At 31.0% G+C, this 22,988-nt stretch overlaps 2 protein-coding genes across 5 annotated transcripts; one reads left to right on the forward strand and one right to left on the reverse strand.

The window, feature by feature from the left end:
• Nucleotides 1–8,798: 8,798 nt before the first annotated feature.
• LOC101244509 (probable methyltransferase PMT18) lies at nucleotides 8,799–11,812 on the reverse strand. Its single transcript, XM_004244687.5, has 6 exons — nucleotides 10,820–11,812; nucleotides 10,523–10,733; nucleotides 10,143–10,431; nucleotides 9,764–9,935; nucleotides 9,380–9,675; nucleotides 8,799–9,293 (listed from the first exon to the last, which is right to left on the reverse strand). Exons 1-6 carry the CDS (start codon nucleotides 11,522–11,524, stop codon nucleotides 9,071–9,073), a joined length of 1,896 nt encoding a protein of 631 aa, XP_004244735.1. The 5' UTR covers nucleotides 11,525–11,812; the 3' UTR covers nucleotides 8,799–9,070.
• Nucleotides 11,813–17,053: 5,241 nt separating this feature from the next.
• On the forward strand, nucleotides 17,054–22,222 carry LOC101244792 (F-box family protein). 4 transcript variants are annotated; one of them, XR_003247628.2, is made up of 3 exons: nucleotides 17,071–17,492; nucleotides 21,327–21,443; nucleotides 21,630–22,145. XR_003247628.2 is itself a non-coding variant. In XM_004244688.5 (2 exons), exons 1-2 carry the CDS (start codon nucleotides 17,179–17,181, stop codon nucleotides 21,685–21,687), a joined length of 372 nt encoding a protein of 123 aa, XP_004244736.1. In that variant the 5' UTR covers nucleotides 17,054–17,178; the 3' UTR covers nucleotides 21,688–22,145. The 4 variants fall into 4 exon arrangements, 3 of the variants coding, with proteins under 3 accessions (XP_004244736.1, XP_010324683.1, NP_001316060.1); XM_004244688.5 differs by lacking the exon at nucleotides 21,327–21,443 and having other exon boundaries at nucleotides 17,054–17,492; XM_010326381.4 differs by lacking the exon at nucleotides 21,327–21,443 and having other exon boundaries at nucleotides 17,101–17,492; nucleotides 21,611–22,145.
• The last annotated feature ends 766 nt before the right edge of the window (nucleotides 22,223–22,988 follow it).

Here is a 22,988-nt window from a genome sequence, read left to right on the forward strand (position 1 = left end):
TTTAATCGGATTCAAATATGATATCCGATGGAGAAATAAAAAAGGGGTCACGAATTCATTGGAGCCTGTGACGCACTGAAGCCTCTAAAGGCTTGTATTTTAGCAAATCCATCTTATACCAATAATGCATTAAATAATTTAGGAAGCCAAGTTGAACCCACCCTGCAGAGAGATTATAATATAGCTAGGCAGAGTCAAGCTCAAGGTATGTATAATTTATAACTATATATATACAAAGAACTTGGAGCTATTATATGTATTGCTTTTTTAATTATATGATAATTATATATTGTTGACTTACAAGCACTTCCTATGCAGTAACTTGTCTCATTTAATCAAAAATATAGGTTATGGTGTAGCGATAAAATTATTTTATTTTTAAGTAGAAATTTCAAAATTTAAATCTTTACATATGAAGAAAATTTTATTGAGATCATTATCTTCGAATAAATTCTATAATATGTGATTTTGAATTAAATCATGACTTCAATATGAAAGTTAAATATATATTAAATGGAAAACCAAAAGGAAAAAACTCGTCTCTTTTGCTCACTTCTTATAATTTCAACTTCAACATTCCATTTGTCTTTGCCAAAATGACACTCCTAATTATTTTATTTTTCATCCTAATGAATTTATTTTTTATCATGGGAATGTTATCATTATTTTAAAACGATTTTTTAATGATATAAATTTTAGATATAAAATGTTAGGATCATAAGTCACATAATCTTGTTTCTTTCTTTAAATTTCATGTCAAATTAAATTAGAATTCTGTCAATTGAATCGACGGAATATAGTCCAAAAAAATAATTGAAACTTCTTTTAAATTATAATTAAAAGTAATTAAAATCTAATTTGTTTCTCTTGTTAAATGTATAAAATATACCTAGGAAACTACTAGAGTTATTTTATATAATTAACTAAGGAGTACTAAATAAATAATTTTTTCTCCTAGTTACTTTTAAAACATTTGTGATTGTTTGTTTAACAAACAAATCAATAATTGATAGAAACATAAATAAGGACAAATTTGCAATATCCCATCGACCTACAGGAGAAACTAATAGATGAGTAGACTTCACTTTTCGATTAATCATAGAGTTATATATTTATTTATATGTATATATGGTATATTACCAAACCAATAATTATCCACTATTTCAATGCTATCGGCCTTTTCTGACCATATATATTTAGTTTTAAAAAAATTTATATAGAAAGTTGGCATATGATGTCTGGCAATACAATTTATTATTATTTAGTAAATATTTTTTTAGGACATTTCAAAATTTAAAATAATAGAAAATTTTGGTTGGAACTCTTATAAATTTTAAATTTATTTCAGACTTTTATATTTTATAAAACCATCCCACTATTTATTAATACGGTAGTTATGTTTATAACGTGTGTTTGTTATTTGACTATTAAATATATAATGGTATTTTTCATAGAACTAATCAAAAGTAATATAAATATAAATTTAAAAAATAAAAATTGTTTTTTAGTATATTGGGGCTTTATTATAAATTATAATCAATGAAGTAAATTTTTATCATGGAATATATTCATAATGAAATAATAACATAGTTTTATGATATTTTTAATAGTTTTTAAAATTTATGAATATAAATCATATTTATCATATTTATGATTAAATATATGATGAAACTACATCTAAATTTTCACACGAAAATATTTATGAATTTGGCATGGCCAAAGCTAGTTTGCCATAGTAGAAAGGGCTTGAAGTGATTTTGGTTTATGTGTATATTAGGAGGAATAGATTGTGTCAGCATGAGCTTAATATTATAAAGAATTAAAAAATTGTTAGTATATCTTTATCAAAATAATTATTATCAAAAGAATATGTGTGTAATTTATTTTTGATGACAAATGCATGTATGTCCACTAATATTATAGTTAATTAAATTCTAAACTTTTTTTTTTATCTATTTAGGATTAGATATTAATTGTTCGCGTCAGCGTGACTCACGTATGATAATTATTTTTTTTCAATTTATGTGATACAAATAAAAATTGAAAAATGAACTAAATTTGTTCCATGTATTTTTCTAAAAAATATTTTAAATTGTTAATTTATGTATCTTTTATCATTTTCAAATAATATATGATATTCCATCTGTTTCATTTTATATTATACAAGTGATTTTAGGAAAGTCAACGAAATTTTTTTATATGATTCTCACATATTTTTAGTTGTCATTTTACTGTGATTCATGATACTTTTTAGTTCTTACGTCATTTTCAAACAATATATGCAATTTTCTTTTGTTTCGATAAAAATAAGGGAATCAACCAAATTGCATTATGGTTTTTAACTATGTTTTTTTAAAAATATCTTGAATTGTTACATTGATACTGTAAGCTTTTTTTTTATGTAATTTTTAAATATGCAACAAATTAGAAATTAAAACGAAGAATTAAAGTTTTCAAATCATTATATTTTTATATTAACATATTCAAATATTTAAAACTCCATATATATGCACAAATTAATAGAAAGAAACCAAAAGATATTTTTTTTAAAGAATATATGAAAGCTCATTTTAATAATGACACAGATGTATTTCATTTTTAATATATGATCCCTCCTTTTCAATTTATATGATCTTATTTTTTTATTTCATCTCAAAAAGAATTTTTTTTTGAATTTTAATTTTTCTATATATCATATTTAAGATCACAAAATTTAAAAATATTTTAATGCACAAAATTTAAATATACATATAAATTTTAATTTTATTTTTGATTGATTCCACTTAATATTATATTTGATATAGAATTATTAAGAGCTAATCGTAATCATAATTTGTTTACTTTCATATAGTGAATAGATATCACAATAATTCATAAAAAATGGTGAAATACGAAAAATGAGGTAATACTAATAATAATAACTAAATATGTTTCTAGAACTATTTTAATTTTTTTGTTATTAGCAGATTTTTGTTTGCATGAAGTTACATTTTTTTAACCTTTAATCATCATTCACTTCATATATAGAAAGATATTTCTAGAATTATTTATTCTTGATAGATTTTTGTTAGAATGAAATTACATTTTAATTCTTAGTCATCTTTAATACAAGTATATCATCATATTCATTTTTATTTGTAAAAATACTTTTTAACATTTTTTTCTTTAGTTTCAATCTAATATATATTATTAATTTTCATCACATTTATTTATTGTTAAGTATATTAATTAGAGCCAAAATAAAGATAGAAATAATTAATTCATTATAAATTTTTATGTAAAAGCTAATATTATTCTACTAATATGTAAACAAGTCACTCTGTCTAATACTAGTTGTTTACTATAATATTTTAAAATAGCTAATAATATTTTTTCACTTTATAAAATTAATAAATAATTTTAATTTAATTCTTAATTTATCATTATTATTAGTTTTAGTAAATTTCTCTTGTGTTTATTATAATTAAAAGGGAAAATGCACAAGACACCCTCAACCTATACCCGAAATTGCAGAGACACACTTATATTATAACAAGGTCTTATTACCTCCTTGAACTTATTTTATAAATAATTTTCTACTCCTTTTCGGTTTACGTGGCACTGTCTTGTGGGTCTAACCTGTGTTGAATTTATTTTTCAAGTTAGTGCCACATAGGCTGAAAATGTATAGAAAATTATTTATAAAATAAGTTCAGGAATAATAGAACCTTAATATTGAAATTTCAAGCATAGATTGAAGGGGTACTTATACATTTTCCCTATTTAAAAAATAATATCTCAATTGGAAAATTCAAATGGACCCCACAATATTGAATTACACGAGGCATAATATGTAACTTAAAAGAAAAGAGTAGACTTTTTTTAAAAATATATTAAGGTCCAAATATTAAAGTTATAATACAATTTTTCTGTGCAAGCTGACCTTGCAAATATTTGAAGGATCATAATACCTTTTATCTTTTTACTTAATATGTCTAGGAACAGAAATGTTGAAATCATGTCTTCTAATATATATATATATATACTCTTTTAGGTTTTTTTATGAATGTCTGTATATTCGTCAATTAAATTAATGATAATCGACATTTGATAAATATATATTTGGTATATTTAACTTTAAAAGATATAATTATTCTTAATCGATCAATTATGTAACTTACCCTTTTTCATAAATAAATTAGTTTTATATTTGACAATACCAATATGTTCATAAGTTTTTTTCTGTAAATTTATATATATAAATTTAAATTATGTTTTGGTATTGCAGCTCAAGAGTTCTTGCTATAATAGCTTATATTATTCGATTTGTATATGATTCTCGTTACTCTATAATGCGATGCCACATATTTATTTTTATTTTGAATAAGTTAAACGATCGTATTTTTTGCAGCTTAACTAGTTGTAAAAAGTACTCTCTTCTTTAACACCATTCATTTTAATATATTCTTGTAATATACTTTATTCATTTTAAAATAAATAGTGTTTTACATGATTAAGAAGATATAATGATGTTTTTTAAAGTTTATCTTTAGGGAAAAGGGTCAAAATTACCCACTAACTTTAGTTTGTTAGTTGATTATATCCCTGTCGTTAAAATAAAGTTATTTACACCCTCGCCGTTATTAATTTCACCATTTATCTCTGAACTGGAGACAGAGATTTGAAAGACCTCAACTTTTCCATTGAAACAGGGAAAAAAAGAAAGGTCAGTACAAATGGAGTCATAAACAAATGAATATTTTAATACGGCAATGGCCGTGAGATTAACACAGTGAGATTAACGCAATTGATTATTTATGTGTGAATAAAAAAGTGAGCTTTTTGGTAGAGACAAGAGAGAATAAGTATGCAATTCGAAAATTAGAACGAATCACAAGGGAATGGAGCTTGTGTTCTATTAATGGAGGAATCAGATAGATGAATGAGACGTACAGTTGATGAGTAAAAGAAAAATGGGTAATACTGATTAAAGGGTAAAAAGGTCGGGGCATTGGTAAAATGGATAATGGGTCTTTCTTTAAATTTGGGTTAATTTGAGTCGATTTGGGGTTTTCTGTTAATTGAGGGTATAATAGTAAAATTAGTAACGGTGAGGATATAAATAACTTTGTTTTAATATAATCAACTAATAAACTAAAGTTGGAGGGTAATTTTGACCTTTTCCCCTTATCTTTACTTGTAAAAGAGTCTTACATAATAAATGTTCTTTGTTCAACAATAGTTATTCATTATTGACTTGACAAAAAGATTAAGAAGTCCTAAGTGATGGTGGTAACTTTATCAAATTACCGGTATTAAATATAAGTCATCTAAATAGTGAAAAATGAATAATATTTAATAGTAAGGATAAAATAAACACATAATGATAAATTATTCATTGTTTTGTAAACTGGACAAGTATTGTTGGATATCCAAAATAGTACAGTGAATAAGTGAAGATGGACGAACGGAGTACTAACAAACTACATCTTTTTAAAGGTATTTATTAAGGACAAGTTAGTTAAATATATACATTTTACGTTCCATGATGATTGTTACCTATTGTATTGTATTGTAATTTATATTATTAGTTTCGATACAATATTTATTTTGGTTAATTGTTACTTAAATTCTATTGTATCATATCGCTTAAATCCATTGTTAGGTAACAACGAAAAAACTCATTTTATGTAACGATCGATTTGGTGTGATCACGTCATTACCTTAGTGTTTTCTTTCTCATTATGTCTTTATTTATCATTTAATTATTATATTTCATCTTTTATCGTACCTTTCCATTGTAGCACAGTCTCGTACTCTACTTTTCTTGTAGATTTATCATTTAAATTATGGATGCATATCATTAACTAATGATGAAAAACTATATAATTTGTCGAAATATTATATTTATTAAAATAATACAGTGCGATATAACACAACACTGTATATTACAATATAATACTACATTACAAAACAATACTCAACAACCATCCAAACAAAATGCAAGTGGTATGCCCACCAATTAGAGAAGATATATTATGACTTTGTAATTCCTCATGAAGCTAGCTTGGGATGTGAGCAATGTTTTTAGCTTTTTAGGATCCCAATATAATGCTATGTCTATAAACTCAAATTAGAACTTTTTTTATGTTTATACATATGAGTAGCTTGTTAATCACAAAGGTTAAGCTCCACGCAGCACTGTTTAATTTAGTAATTAGTAGAGTACTTTACATTATTCTCCTACACTGAACTTTTAACAGAGAATACTTGGCCGACAATTAAGCAATGTACATATGGTATTAAGCAAAGTTCTCCCCATGTGCACTTGCTCTACCACACATGAACTTTTTATAAAAAATAAATAAATAGTTTTTCCTTATCTCATAATCACTATTATTATTACTCGTTCGATTTTAAAAAGAATTATCTACTTTTCTTTTTTACTCTATTTCATAAAGAACGATCTCTTTTTTTTTGGTAATATTCTAATTTCAATTTTTCACATGATATATTTAAGACTACAAGATTAAGGGCCCGTTTGACCATAGATTTCCTAAGTATTGGTATAAAATTTGGCAAATAATGTTTGTCCATACAATTTGCTATTATTTGGCAAATATTTTTGGCAAATATCCCAAATTCTCAAATACTAGTTTTTTCTAGTATTTGGGTCAAATTTTATTATTTAGGATCTTTTGAAAATTAAAATTTTACCCCGAATTTTTATCTTTTATAAAAACACCCTCTATCGTAGTTCCTTGTGTTGTATTACATAATTTCTTACGTGAACACCAAAATAGTGATGAAATTATAATAGTTGCTTGCGTTGTATTACATCATTTTTTACATGAACACCAAAATAGTGATGATATATTTAGTGAATATTAAATAATGATATGATTGTTGATGAAAATGATGAATAATTGACTCAAGGTAACAAAGTCAATGTACTCTGTCTACTTCACGATGTATGGAATAATGTTTGTTACACTCACTCCAAATTACCACACTGATCTAGTGTCATGGACACTATTTGTTATTGTTGTAACGAGCATACAATTGGCTTGTACTACAAACTTATAGTTAGTTTTGATAATTTCTAAAACTTATGGGTATAAATCATGTTTTTCTAAAAAGGTAAAATATATTTCCCAAATCCTATGGCCAAACACATGGTGAAATTTCATCCAAATTTTCACTCAAATAAAATTTGCCAAGAATATTTGGGAATCTATGGTCAAACGCTAGCTAAAGACCAACTTTTTACATTTAATATAACTTTAATGTAGTACTATAAGATTCAAAAGTCTTTTGCTATTTTCTTAAACTCCATGTCAAGTCAAATTAGATCGTTCTTTTTTAAACGGAGGAAGTTTTATTTTGCGTAAACTCATTCATACTAAAAAGGAAGTATAAAACTTGTTTAGTTTGAGAGTTAAATACCAAATTCTTCTCCACCCCTCCTTTTCCTTTTTGCTACATTTTTTTTGGTGAGGAGAAGAAACAAAAGGGAATTAAAAAGAAGAGGAAGATTGTGGAAGGAATAAAGAGAAAGAATGATTGCATAAGGGCCTAAGAAGAGATGGTGACTTTTTGTAAGTGGGTGGTTGACTATCTAGTGGAAATCAATGGTTGTCATTAAAAGGAAAATAATAGATGTAACAAACAAACAAACACTCTACTCTAGTTCATTTTATCTAATTTCATGCAAAATGTGATTAAGGAAGCACATATAGTGTTTCGACCCGTCTACATTATAATCGAATTAAATTTAATTTTACACTGAAAAGTTTTTTATGAAGGATAAAATGCGTCCTTACAAAAATGATGTATTCATATCTAGGAGAATTCGAACAGTACATACCAGTCCACCACAATCTTAGTTGATTTCATTTTCAATCATCAATCATGCATCATACGGCCAGGACAAAACCTAGTGGGAGCTATTGTTCAATATAATTATGATGTGTTAACAATAATGAGAAGTTGAACCCCAGAAATTGAAGTTACTGTTCCATCCATTAACGAACGGCCAGTCAACAACATACATAAATGATGCATTAATAGATATCATCATTGAATAATTTCGAGTGGTCAAAATTTTTTACCAAAATAATAGGATATTATCTTAAAGAATATTGTAGTGTGAGTTTTCTTTCCATCTGAGATCATCATTTTAAGTGACAAGTTATTTATTCTACTTTAAATATTACTGTTGTTTGATCACATAACAAGACATATATTATCTGTACATATTGAAGATATATACTAGTATAGTGTTCTTTGCATATCTTATGTGCTAAAAGTCATGTGCCTAATCAAGTACTCCCCCGATAGTTTGATTCAGCACGCAGTTCAAGGAACATATTTCAAATTTGTGGCTCAAAATGAATGATAAAAATTTGTGTGGTTGTAAATCATTTCATTAAGGGTAAAATAGACATTTTATAGTTAAATTATTACTTAATATAGAAATGTGTCATTTTTTGGGACTAACTGAAAAGGAAAGTAAGTCACATAAATTGGGACAGAGAGAGTAATAGTTAGTGCTCCATGTCATTCTTTTTGAGACTGACTAAAAAGAAAAGTATGTCACATAAATTGGGACGGAGTAAAAGTTAGTGGCGGAGCCTGTAATTTCACAAAGAGTGTCCAGATATAGCACAATAAAAGCATTTTTCAAGAGATTCAAACACATGCGAAAGCACTTTTCAAGAAATAAAACTAGTGAGACTCAAACACACACGCATGAACACTACCTTATTCCAAGGAGGTGAAACCACTGGACTATAATAACTTGTTATGCATGTTAAGAGTGTTCAAAATACGTTATTTAATCATTTCCTGTATCATTTTACTTATATTCCGACGAAGGGTGTCCAATTGGATACCCTGACCACCATGTGGCTACTCACTAAGAGTGATATTGTACCTAAGAAGCAAAAAATATAGTGCAAAATGAAAGAGTATGAGCATGAATTGATCTTCTATCCTATTGATCTGCAAATGAAGTTAATAATTCCAACTATAAGCAATAACAAGAAAGAAACTTAATAACCATACACGACGATATTGTATGGTTGATTATCTATTCTCGTTTTGGTTCACCGGTCCAGTAAGTTTTTACAGCAATAAGAATCTTCTCTGGGTTGAATGGTCCGCTCTCATGATCCACGATACGACTCTGCCATCTCATACCGTCTGCAATACTTTTGATTTTCACTAATGCTTCTACTCCGTCTCTGAATATAACTGTACCTTCAGGCCTCAATATTCTATCCATCTCAAGTAGAATATACGTTATATCACATCTTCATCAATTCAAAAAAACAAAACTCGTATTAATACTATGTAATTTTTAGTAGTAACTAATTAAAATCAGGACGCGTATATGTACCTGTCCTGATATAGGCTGATCAAACCACCAGCATGAATGAGATCATAAGTTCGCGGATATGTTGAAAAAGCTTCACACCAATCATTGTATGTACCAATAAAGCCTCTTTCATATATGATACCCAATGTGTCTGGCTCAATTTTAGCAGGAACCACATTCATTACCCAAACTGGATGTTTCGCAAGAGCTGCTGCAAATCCACCTAAATAAGCATTCGCGTCCATCACATTTCTGTATCGTCCTTGAGGCAACAGACCAATTAGACGTTTGTAGTATGACACACGCTCGCTCCATACCTGATCCATATCCATTATTACATATAAAATCAATCAATCAATAACGGAGTTATATTTTTAAAATGATTGATTGCTCTTTTTCTATTACCTTGTTATCCTCCTTAAATTTTTCAACTGTAATGCTTGGTACAGAGCCAGTACTGATCCTAGGAGGGATAGCAAATGCTCGTTCGGGCCATTTTTCTAATGCACCACCTGCTACTTCATTTGAGTTGGTTACTTCTGGTAGCGGAGTGATACAAGCTTCCATGTCTTGATACCTTTAAGAATGAACATAAATGTCTTTGATGAGTTTGTTGATAGTATATCACTGCATAAAAACTGTGAATTACATGGGGATTTTTTAAGTATGAAAATCCGCAGGAAACTGCAATTTTTTTCATACTAAACTCCTAGGAAAATTCCTATGTAATTCACAGTTTTCTTGTAGTGGTAGTAGTAATATAGTAATTAATTACATTACGTACCATGCTGCATCGGCTTTGTCGCGTGACTTGCACATCAATGGTTTTTTGTTTTTGATACATTTATTGTGATTCAGAGGCTTTTGCCACACAGATAAATCACCCTTTTCAATCACTTTTTTCCAGCAAAGTTGTCTAGCAGTCTCTTCAATAGAATCCTGTTCTTTCTTCAAATCTTCTTGGCTTCTTTCCCAACCTCTCCAATACATCTTCCAACGAATCGGAGGTCCCGAAAGTATCCAATAACCCCCGGGACGTAAGACTCTGTCAACTTCAATTAGGTACAACCCATCTGCAATACACAAATGATCACGATTTTTCATAAGTCACGACTAGGTATGAAGAAAATTTAATATGTGAAATGTATGTATCGAAGATCTTACCATACTTGTACCATGGAATTAAACAACGAGAACAATGAGCCATATCAAAAGCCCTAGCTGGATATGGAAGTCTCTGAGAACCCATAACACCAATCATCGCTGGAACTCCTCTTTCAAGTGCAAACCAAACTTGTGCTTCATGTGTATCTCTTGGAGCAAATGACATAGCTATTATATCCCTCCTAAGTAGATAAGCACCCCAACTTGCAACCTATATATGTGTATATCAATTATTAGATACGTGTTTATAAATTAACGAATAAATTAGTTACAAGAAGATATGCATAAATTGCTTACACCACATCCTGTATCAATTGCTGTGCGAATAGTTCCAGTAGTAAGGGGAACGAGTGCACTTATATCATCAATATAAGCATCAGCTCCGTGTGGAAACATGGTTCCACCTCCTGGAAATCTCAAACGATCCCCTTCAACTTGGACCCAATTTTGAACAGCCTTCTCAATGCTAAGCTCTTTATGTGGTATATTCGCGAACCAAGCATAGTCTTTACTCTGTGGCCATTTGAAAGGGATTTTATAATTGGGTGGAGCAGGTATGAGACAACGTAACGCCTCTTTCTCTTCCTTATTTGGACAATGCCTCTCTCTGTACTTTAGCATATTACGATCAAATTTTCTACCCCTTTGTGGCTCTTGACATGGTGTGTATTCACTATACAACATTTCACATGGTGGAAAGTTTTCTAGTGACTTTGTATTGTTTACCACTAGTTGATGATGACTCTCGAAATCCATAGGAACTACTGATGATGCTATCGTTGATGATGATATTGATGATGATGATGACGATGACTTATCATGATCACATCCAACTTTCGTGTATACTTCAGCAGATGATGTTGGCCGTCTACCATTGTTCTGCCAAGCTCCTAGGATATAGAAAAAGATGCATAGACCACTAACACCAACAATCCAAGTAACTCGTTTTCTCTTAGATTCAAGCTGGTATAACTTTGGAGATCCACCATGGTCTTTTGCCATCGAATACAATTAATTTGACATCAATTAACTTGAACGATTTTATCGATAGAGGTAATTAACACTTGAAGCTAACAAGATTGATGAAGTAGTTGAATATGAATGTGCATGAATTTTAAGGCCAGTTGATGGATACAGTTGAAAGGTTACTAAATAATAGGAATACAGGGGATGGAAATGAATAAGAAGTTTACAAGTCTACATGACTTCGTCCAAGCTAAAACAAATTGAAGGTAGTGAGTGAATATCTTGGTTTATACAAATAATTATATGTAAATGTTTTTGGTGGACAGGTTGAAAATACCGTAACATCTGCCTCAAATGCCTCCTTACTTGAAAAAATAGGAAAAATTGCGTAAAAATTCATCAACCAATAAATTGATCAAAAAATCATGGATTCTTATTTCATGACATCAGCTTAGAAGAGTGGGGTGAATAAATTTTGGTGCACCCATCAACTTAAAATCCTTTATAATAGTGCACCTATCATCTTAAAATCTTAGATACGCTTCTGCTTTTATAGTTACTAGTCTTCGGGCACGTGCGTTGCACGTGTATCTCAAATAAAAATCAATAAAAAAATAAATGAAAAAGTATGTAATAAACTATTAGGAGAACATGATATTTTTTTCGAGTGTTCTCTCGATATTTTCGATCTACTGCACATTAGATAAGTCTCCAAAGCTTACCCATTTATAAGCAATTAAATGTACAGACAGTCATCAATAAGTAAAATTTCCAAGAAAGACACATCAAGTTAAAGAATTAAAAAGGGAAAACGTGACGTTACTTAAAGTCTTCTTGTATCCTTAATGTGTGTCGTTACAAATGTAACTACTTCTTTAAAAACTTTCAGATATACCAAGACTTACATTTACAGGGTTACAACTACTATCCATCACTGTTAGAGAAAACTTGGAGTTGCTACATTTGTTGAAGAAAATGTGATATATTTTGCTAGCAAACAACTGCAATTTCAATTTATTATTAATAGTTTAAAAGTTTATAACATGGTTTCTTTTTCTGCGGGAAACTATGCGTAGAGAGTTTCAAAGAGAGTTGATCATCATTCAGCATCAAACCATATGTGTACAACAACATTCAATTTTTGATATGTGTGATTATACCTTTCAAGCTATTTATTTTACCTATTAAAAAAATTAGAAAGTTATCATTCAAATGAAGTTAGCAAATCAAACGGAAAAATCTAGACTTAATAAGATTGTACCTGAAAATTAGAAGACACTTTTGTACCCACTTAACAATGGTAGCTTGTGTTGAATGACTAATATTGAGTATGTTTATATAGTGTAGTCTTGAAGATTTGTTGATAAAAACTCTTTGATATTCCTCAATTACTTAATTTGATTCCTTTCAACTTCTCATAATTAGCAAAATACGTTTCAACTTCTATATTAATTGAAACTTTATTAGTGTTCATCCTATTTGTTTCACACATAGTAATTGAATAGACTGCTGAACTTCTCATTTTGCTCCTCTATTATGTAATTCAAATATTACTATTTAATTAGATATTTAATTTATATTTGGGTAAAGTATTTTATGACTTTTTAATTTAGTATAGGGGCAAAATAGTAATTCAACTTTACACTTTAGAGCTTTATGCTTATAATAATATATGATTAATATACTTAGAGAAAGCAGTTAAGGGAATATCGCCAGTTCTTTGAAAAAGAATTCTGCTCAGAAATCCCTTTGAGGAAGATTTAGCCTAGCCTTGTGGTCCTATAAAAAAAAAATGGTGAAACAAATAGTCAATTGGCAAAGATGATAAAACAAACAATAGACTAGAAGAATGATCTTGTACTAGGGGAAGCTCCTACATGAATAATTATATTATCGGAAAAAGGGTCATATTTGCTCTTGTACTCTTAAAAAGGGGTCATATTTATCCTTTGTTATAGTTTTTTTGATATATTTATCCTTACCATCCAACTTTACGCACATATTTGCCCTTATATAATTGAAGTGTTGTGTCACCATTTTTATAATAGTCTATGTGGCACCACATGATGCTTACATGGCTTCATTTGTATACATTTTTATTGTAATTAAATTTTACTTTCTATTTAGTACCTATCCGACCCATTTAGTAAAATCCCACCAACCAACATAAAGACCTATTACTTTCATCAAATTTGCTAAACCAAACTCACTTTTACCATCATTTACCATAAACTCCTAAAGTTTTTCCATTATCGACCCTTTTCTAATGAACTGCACACCAATTTTGTTTAAATGACTTCTTGTTGTCACTGGAAATTTGCCTCCCAAGTGATGTCTCCTCAAAAAATCAATTGAAGCACAGTGATTTTGTTGGTAGTGAATATGACATATGATATATATTGCTGTAATCATGATCAATAACAAAACAATTGATGATATCAAAATTCACATTAAGAAATAGAGATTTCCACTAAGTTATTATAAGAAAGGTTGGGTGATTCTAATGTCGATTGCTTCGAGGCTAGCAGTATTAGATTGAGAACTGGTTGTTTTCCACAGCCATAACTTCTTCAACAACAACATTTTTTCTAAGTAATCTCAAGAAATTTCACCAAAAAATTGATTTTCCCACAAATAAAAACCTTTTAAAGCATCCACTTGATTGAATTCTGAAATTGGTCATTTGTGATAATGCCTCAAACGTATATAATTTCACTCTCCAGATAAAATGTATATACATGGAGCCATGTAGATGCCATATGGTGCCACATAGACTATTATAAAAATAGTGACACAATACTTAACTGTATAAGGGCAAATATGTGCTCAAAGTTGGATGGTAAGGGTAAATATATCAAAAAAGTATAAGAAAGGATAAATATGATTCTTTTCTAAGAGTATAAGGGCAAATATGACCCTTTTCCGTTATATTATTAGATGTTGAAATGTTCTTATGTCTGAGTTGTAAGTGCATGACAATTATTTTTATATTGTAAAATTTTGATTTTTTTAAAAATAAGAATAAGATTTTTTTGGTTGTATAGGTGGAATCATATACCATGAATAACAAGCTTATAATACTAAAGTTGTGCTCTCGAATTCAGATTTTCAACAAAAATTTTGATCACAGTGAGTGAAATTTATAAATCTTTCCACATATTGCTTGGACCTAAGCTCTTGAGTAAAATAGCAAGCTGATATATGAGCTCAAACAATTTAATAGAAGAATTGACTGATGATATGATTTTGTATTTGTTATTATTAATTGAGCTTAAATTGATCAATCAATTCCATTAGTTATAATAATAAAATCTCAAAGATGACAAGAGATATATTTTAAAATGTCGGGTGATAGAAGAAATATATATTTTATTTTTCTTTAAACTAATGCACAAATTAATTGAATTGACATTCCATATTTATCATACCACGTAGGACACTTGTGTCTATATATTCAATTTTATAATAGTTTAAGTATTTACTTGTGCAAATTCAAAGTTGGAGGATATAATTGTTCGTTGACGCCAAATTAAATGTAATATTTATGTATTATACCTTTTAAAAATATATTTCATTAACACAAAAAAAAAAAAACAAGATAAATAAGAATCCAAGTAGAAAAAACTGAATTAAACAATGAAAAAAAGAAAGACGGATTAAAACCATTTTACTCAATTTATAGTTGACCTAAAATAAAGATGAGTCAAAATCATTTTATCTGGTTTATATTTAATTTAAAATTAAAAGAAACACGAATTAGAACCATTTTATCTTGAGGAGAGGATTAAAATAGTCTCTCTTCTTTGGGTTAAGACTCAAAGTGATCCTTGAGTTTTTACATAAAGCACTAATAGTCCCTCATGTTTGTAATATTAATGCACTTTTGGTCCTCCTCCAAAAATTTTTACCTATTTTTAGCATTGATTTTATCCATAACCTATGTATGGGAAGTTCAATCGTCATTTTATAGATTTAGTAGAAATAACAAATCCATATGAAAGAATGTGAGATGAAAAACACTTTGTTTTATTTAGTAGAAATTATATTGTATGTAAAGTCGAAATGTTCATCACGATAATTTCATGTGCAATAGTACAATTTTTTATTTTCCTGCAAAATCATATGTTAAGATGTCCTTAGTTTTGTTGCAGTAATATTTCTGGTGAACAAAACAAGGTGTTTTTCTTATCATCTTCTCTCAGATAGGGTTATTATTTCTATTAAATATATAAAAAGACGATGGAACATTCCTTATATAAATTTTTGGACAAATTAATGTTAAAAAATTTGGGAAGGACCAAAAGTGCACCACTATTGCAAACATGAGGGACTACTAGTGCTTTATGTGAAAACTAAAGGATCACTTTGAGCCTTAACCTAAAGATGAGAGACTATTTTGAGTCTTTTCTCATTTTATCTTTGACTTGAGTAGTTTTTAAGGAAAAGGGTTAAAAATATCCCTCAACTTTGGTTTATTATTTGAATTTACCCTCGCCGTTAAAATGACGTTAAATTTACTCCTCTTATATTCAATTTCATCAAAATTACCCCTCATTAGATGAAATCCCCAAAATTAGCCCAAATTGACCCAAATTATCCAATTTAAAAAAACAAACAAACCATATTCCCTATTTTTAACCCAGTTGACCCAATTAACCCAATGCCCTATTAGCCATTCATCCAAATTTCATTACCCATTATTTCTCTTTCTCTCTTTCAGAAACCAAGTCAAAGAACAATGTCTTTCATTCACATCTGAAAGAATCGATCGATAATTTATTCATAAGCTAAGTCCAACAATCTTTCGAGTTTGTTTAGGTTTTACTCTGCTGGATTTTTCTTACTTGATGAGGATATATGTCGCCATTTTTATGGTGTGAAGGATATTTATGATAGTCTTAATGTAAAGGCACTGAGTTCTCGCATTGATGAAGTTGTTGATAAGATGGAGAGTTTGCAAGATAAAATTGAACTAATTGTACAAGAGATGGAAAAGAACAAAAATCAGTTAAAAAAAAAGGAAGTGTTCCCAAATTGGAATACAAGAAGTTCTTGGAAGAAGAGGTGATTAAGCCTTTATACTCCGCTCATATTGCCCTTACACAAATTAGAATGCCTAGAGAAGATGAAATTGGAAATGTGACTATTAAGGAACATCCCTTAATTAATAACTTTTTGATTGAGTAGATCCAAAAGTATATTATCCCGAAGGAGAATAAATATAAGATGGTTAATATTTTTTTAGAGAAATAAATGAAAGATGCTTAAAGAACAATGACGGAGGTTATTAGACTTAGCTTCTGGAAGAGATAAAGAGAGATTATGGGTAAATGGGTAAAGGGGTAAAGGAGGTAACAGAGCATTGAGTTAATCGGATTATCGGGTCGGGCATTGGGTTAAAAATAAGGAATATGAATTTTTTTTAAAAATCGGGTAATTTGGGTCAATTTTGGGGATTCCGTCTAATGAGAGATAATTTTGATGAAACTGAAAGCGGAAGAAATAAGTTTGACCTTATTTTAGCGGCGAAAATAAATTCAAAAAACCAAAATTAAGGGGCATTTTTGATCATTTGCCCTAGTTTTTATCATATTTATTAAATATGATACTTATATACTCTAGTTGATTACACTACAATTCATCTTCAAAAGCATCCATTTTCTTCTTCACTCAAACCCTAGAAAAATACAATGAATAGAAAGGTGGTGAAAAAGCCGCCATCGATGGAACTTCCGGAAGGTATATGGGCTAATATACTACACAAGCTTGGTGTTGTAGAGATACTGGAGACAACTGAGAAAGTGTGCAGCAAGTGGAGGCGACTGTGTAAGAATCCTTCAACGTGGCGAGTCATTGACATGTGGAACCTCAGAGACCTCTCTGAAATGGATTACGACTTAGAGGTAATGTGCCGACATGCTGTTGATCGCAGCCAAGGTGAAGCTGTTGATATCAATTTGCAGTACTTTGCCACTGCTCAGTTGCTTGAGTACATAGCTGAAAGGTAAAATCTTTCCCCAAATTTTTGTTTTCCATTGTGTTTGTTTGTTTTCCTTCATTTGGATTTTTTGCTTTCCAAAGGTAGCATATTTCTGTTGGAAATAAAAAGGAAATCTAAGGGAGAAAGTGAACAGAGAATAGAGCAATAGAAAAGTGAAGCTACTGCCCAACTTCTTGTTTCCGGTTTTGCCATTATGAAACTAACGAGACCTGCCTATTAAAAAGGCTTACAATGAAACTGAAATACTGAAATTTAGGTACCCACTAATTACTAGTTAGCTACTAATCTGCTACTATATCTAACATTGCTAAAATAAAGGGAACTAACTAACAACCTCTTAAAGACTTGGTCAAGTATCTTTGAATCACTTCTCAACACTCCCCCTTGATTCAAACCTGCAAACTCCAAGTTGACCTCTGAAGAACTGGGGCTTTGCTTGCGGAAGTGACTTCATGAAGATGTCTGCTATTTGCTCATTTGTATCACAAGACTTCAAAGTAATTTCTCCAGTAGAAACAAGACCTCGAATATAGTGATAGAGAATATCAGTGTACTTTGTCCTACTGTGTAATGCTGCTTATTCGTCATCGCAATAGCAGATATATTGTCACAAAAAATCTTAGTCACACCAGCTGGTTTTTGATTAAAGTCTGCAAGAAGTCTCCTTAACCAAACTGCTTGACAAGCTGCAGAGGTTGCTGCAATATATTCAGCCTCTGAAGTTGATAAGGACACTATTTCCTGCTTCTTTGAACTCCATGAAATTGCTCCAGATCCAAGATTAAACAAGAAACCAGATGTGCTCTTCCTGTCATCAATGTTGCCTGCGTAGTCACTATCAGTAAAGCCAGTTAGTGTGAAATTTGTTGCCTTAGAATACCAAATTCCATGCTCTGTTGTCCCAGCGATATATCTCAGCACTCTCTTTGCAGCTCCAAGGTGAAGCTTGCTTGGATTGTGCATAAATCTCGATATGACTCCAACAGAGAAAGCGATGTCTGGTCTTGTATGAGACAAGTAGTTCAAACCACCAACCAGACTTCTAAAATAAGTCGCATTTGCCATTTCAGAACCATCATCACGACACAACTTCTCATTAATATTCATTGGCGTAGTAGCAACTTTACAATTTACCATGGTAAACTTTTTCAAAAGATCTGTTGCATATTTTCTTTGTGAAAGAAATATGCCATCAATTCCTTGTTTCACCTCAAGACCAAGAAAATAATGCAGCAGACCCAAATCAGACATCTCAAAATTCTTCATCATGCAGTCCTTAAATTCAGTGACGATAGACTCACTCGAACCCATATATATCATATCGTCAACGTAAAGACATACCACCAAAAAATCATTTTTACCTTCTTGTTTTACATAAAGAGTAGGATCATTGTTACTTCTTTCAAAACCATTCTCCTGGAAATACGAATCAATTTTGAAGTACCATGCCCGCGGCGCTTGCTTTAAGCCATATAGTGCCTTTTTTAACCTGTAAACCTTATCTTCTTTGCCATTAACTACAAAACCTTCAGGCTGTGAGACATAAACTTCCTCTTCCAAATCACCATTTAAAAAGGCAGATTTGACATCAAATTGATACACTGGCCAATTTAAATTAGCAGCCAAGGCTAAGAATCTCACAGTTTCAAAGCGGGCAACAGGAGAAAAAGTCTCGTCGAAGTCAATACCTTGTTGTTGGGAATAACCCTTTGTGACGAGTCTTGCCTTGTGTTTTTGGATGCTGCCATCTGCATGATATTTGGTTCTAAACACCCATTTGAGCCCAATAGCTTTCTTTCGTTCTAGCAAATTTACCAAGTCCCATGTTTGATTCTTTTGAATAGCCAACAACTCCTCTTCCATAGCTTTGCACCATTTATCCTCTGTTTCAGCATCTTCAAAGAAAATAGGATCTGAAACAAGTAAAGAAAAAATACAACATATATTGTCAGCATATTTGGATTTGGTTTCCTATCCCTTGTTGATCTTGTTAATGGAGTTGGCTCAGCTGAAGGTTCTTCCAATGTTGGAGATGTTGCTGGTGCAATTGATGAGGTAGTCGATGGACCTGCCAAAAACTGATCTGCTCCATACTTTTGATCAATAATAACGTCAGAAGGAAACAATTGAATATTTGAACTTTTATTTCCTGAATTAAAGTTCCAGCTTGCATCTTCATTAAACACAACATTTCTATTGACCATAATTTTGCCACTCACTGGATTGTATAGCTTATAGGCTTTGGATTGTGAGCTATATCCAACAAAGATACATTTTTCACATTTTTCATCAAGCTTACATCGAGCCTGCGAATTCACCAAAGCATAAGCTATACATTACCTTTGGCTTGTTACCTCTCCAAGCTTCATATGGTGTTCGATTAAACACTGCCTTAGTGGGTGAAATATTCAGCAAATAGACGGCAGTGGCAACAGCTTCAGCCCAAAAACACTTCAGTACACCTCTACCTTCTATCAAGCTTCTGCCCATCTCGACAACTGTGCCGTTCTTTCGTTCAGCTACACCGTTCTGCTCCGGTGTCTAAGGTGATGTGAGCTCTCTGTGTATTCCATTTCCTCACAAAAGATTTAAATTTCTTGAAATTGTCAAACGTTTCAGATTTAAATTTCAAGAAATATATCCAACTCATACGAGTATAATCATCAATAAAAAGCAGAAAGTATCGACTTCCTCCTAAGGACTCAACACTCACAGGACCGCACAAATCAGCATGTACTAACTCAAGACAAACAAAAGCTCTCCAAGACTTGCCTACAAGAAAAACCTTTTTACTTTGTTTTCCATAAACACAACTTTCGCAAAAATCAAGATTCTCAACTTTTGGCAACCCAAAAACCATTTCCTTTTGGCTCAATAACTTCAACCCATTAACATTTAAATGACCATAACGCAAATGCCACATTCTAGTTTCATCATCTCCACTAGCTACCATAACACACTTTTCAACCATTGAAACTTCTAAAGGAAACATTTTGTTGTTAGTCATTGGAACTTTAGCAATGGTTTTCCCAAATTTCTTATTTTTAATAGTGCAAACACCATCATCAAAAGAAATTGAGTACCCGCTAATCATTAGTTGTTCAATGCTAAGCAAATTATGAGATAGGCTAGGAACAAACATCACATCTTCTAAAATTTTAGTATTACCTTGGCTAATCATAATGCTAACAGTGCCTTCGCCTTCAACCTGAACCTTCTTGTTATCTCCAAGCCTCACGTCTGATTTTTTTGACTCATCAAGATCCTTGAACAATGATTTTGTTCCAGACATATGATTGGAACATCCACTGTCCAAAAACCAAACATCGTTAGGAGTCTCTTTTTCACAAGAAAGGGCCATGAACAGCTTACATTCATCATCATTTTTCTCTGCAAAGCTTGCTTGGTTATTCTCATCCTTACTTTTTGCCAACAATAAGCTTCTTTATGACCTAGTTTTCTGTAGTAGTGGCACAAAAACGTCCTTTGCTTCTCTTCATTTGGTCTTCCACGTAGGCTAAAAAGGGGTATAAAATTACATATAAAATAAGTTCGGGGGGGGGGGGTAATAGGACCTTAGTATAGTATAAGTGTGTCTCTGGGATTTCGGGCATAGGTTGAGGGGGTACTTAGGTATTTTCCCTATTTAATAGGAAAAGTGTAAGTTCTTTTGGGCGTGGAAGATGTAACTTTTGTTTGTAAAGATCACAACTCGAACTTTTGTTAGCTGAATTTTACTTTTAATACAAGTTGTTATCAATTTCAAATAAATATAGTTTAGCGATATGCTTGTTTATGTTTTAACTGAGCTTAGAGACCTTGGTTCTCCTGTGATAGGTTCTGCTGATGACCAATTACTCTGTAGATTCTATCAGCAGGTGTTTGATTTTATCTTTTACCGATTTTATTTAGCCTTCACTCTATAAGCAACTGGAGAAGTAACTGACTTATTAGGTAACTACTGCTGACAACTTTGTATGAACTTTAATCTCAATGCCTTGGAGTATTTATTTTAAGTACTTTTGAAGTATTTCATTGTGTATAGCTCTATACTTATTACTTAGATACAACCTAAACATTCCAGTTATCAAACCATCTGTTTTCACATTCATTTTCGTCAGAGTTTCAGCTATTTTGCAGGTTGATGCAGCTGTTTTTGAGAGGGAGCGCATGCTGCTGGTCAAAATATCTGAGCTAGCCGTGGACTCAGATTAACTTTGCTGTCATGCTTCTTGTTTATAAAGACCTTTGCTTAAACTGATGTTACGTCAATTATGCAAGATGAGTAGCTTTACGAATGAATTAACTACTACTGAAAAGCTTAAATACATGCAGGTGAATACCTAATCGGTTTCTTTAATGCATATAGGTCATCTAACTTCTCTAATGGATTGAAAAAATTGAAAGAAACTATAAGAGAGAGACCACAAACTAAATTTTATCAGGTGTAGGAGCACAATTGTTTTTTCTCTCCACAAATTCAAAACAAAAAATGAAGTTGAAGGGAAATCTACTTTGTTATGGCCCAATTTATTTTTTCATCTTGTAATTTGTTTGGATTGAATGCTTCACTCGAAACATTATGTAGACAATCCCCAACAACAGCGTACAGATTGCTGCAGACATCATGTATCATATCATTCTTCTTTTCCATCACGATTGTTCTTCTCTGGTGGTACTCAGATACAATTCTCATTCATTTATTTCATTAGGATCATGAAATTGTGAAAGAAGCAGGACTAGTTTTGAAATTTCTTATGCCTGGATTGTCTGGATATGGTTTTTTGCAAAATGCCATGAGATTTGTTAGGGCGCACACAATTTTAGACCCTAGACTTTTCTTTTCAATGGTATCTTTAGTTATACATATTGCTTTTATTGCCTATGCTTTGGTTCATTGGACAACTCTTGGTTTTAAAGGAGCATCGTTAGCAACATCTATTTCCATTTGGATTCAATTGATCATCTTTGGTCTATTCATGTTTTTCTCCAAACATATCACATGGGATTACGCTTTCTCATTTGAGACATTTCATTTTCATCATATCCTTACTAACTTGAAATTGGCTTTGCCCACTGCTGCCATGATCATGTTTTTCTCCATACACATACGTTCTCGCTCTATCATATAACTATTCTTTCCTTCTTATATTATGTGGTGCTCTTCATTTCATTCGTTTGCATACACTCTACCCTCTGCCCTAACTCTACTTGTGGGATTACACTGGATATGCTGTTGTTGATGATGATGTACATGTATATACACAGTTTGGATTACTGCGCTTTTGAGATTCTTGTGTTATTGGCTGGTTTGATGCCAAACCCGAAAACATCGATTTCCATAATTGCGATGAAGTAAAAGCTTCTATACTTTAGACACATTTTCACATTCATCAAGGCTGACAATTTTTCTGTTTGTGACTTTTCAGTATAAATACCCATGCCATTGCCCACATGTTATTTTCCGGAATGAGTGTAGGTGTAAGGTAATCTACAATG

The sequence above is a fragment of the Solanum lycopersicum genome, chromosome 8 (assembly GCF_036512215.1).
Source record: "Solanum lycopersicum chromosome 8, SLM_r2.1".
Lineage (NCBI taxonomy): Eukaryota > Viridiplantae > Streptophyta > Magnoliopsida > Solanales > Solanaceae > Solanum > Solanum lycopersicum.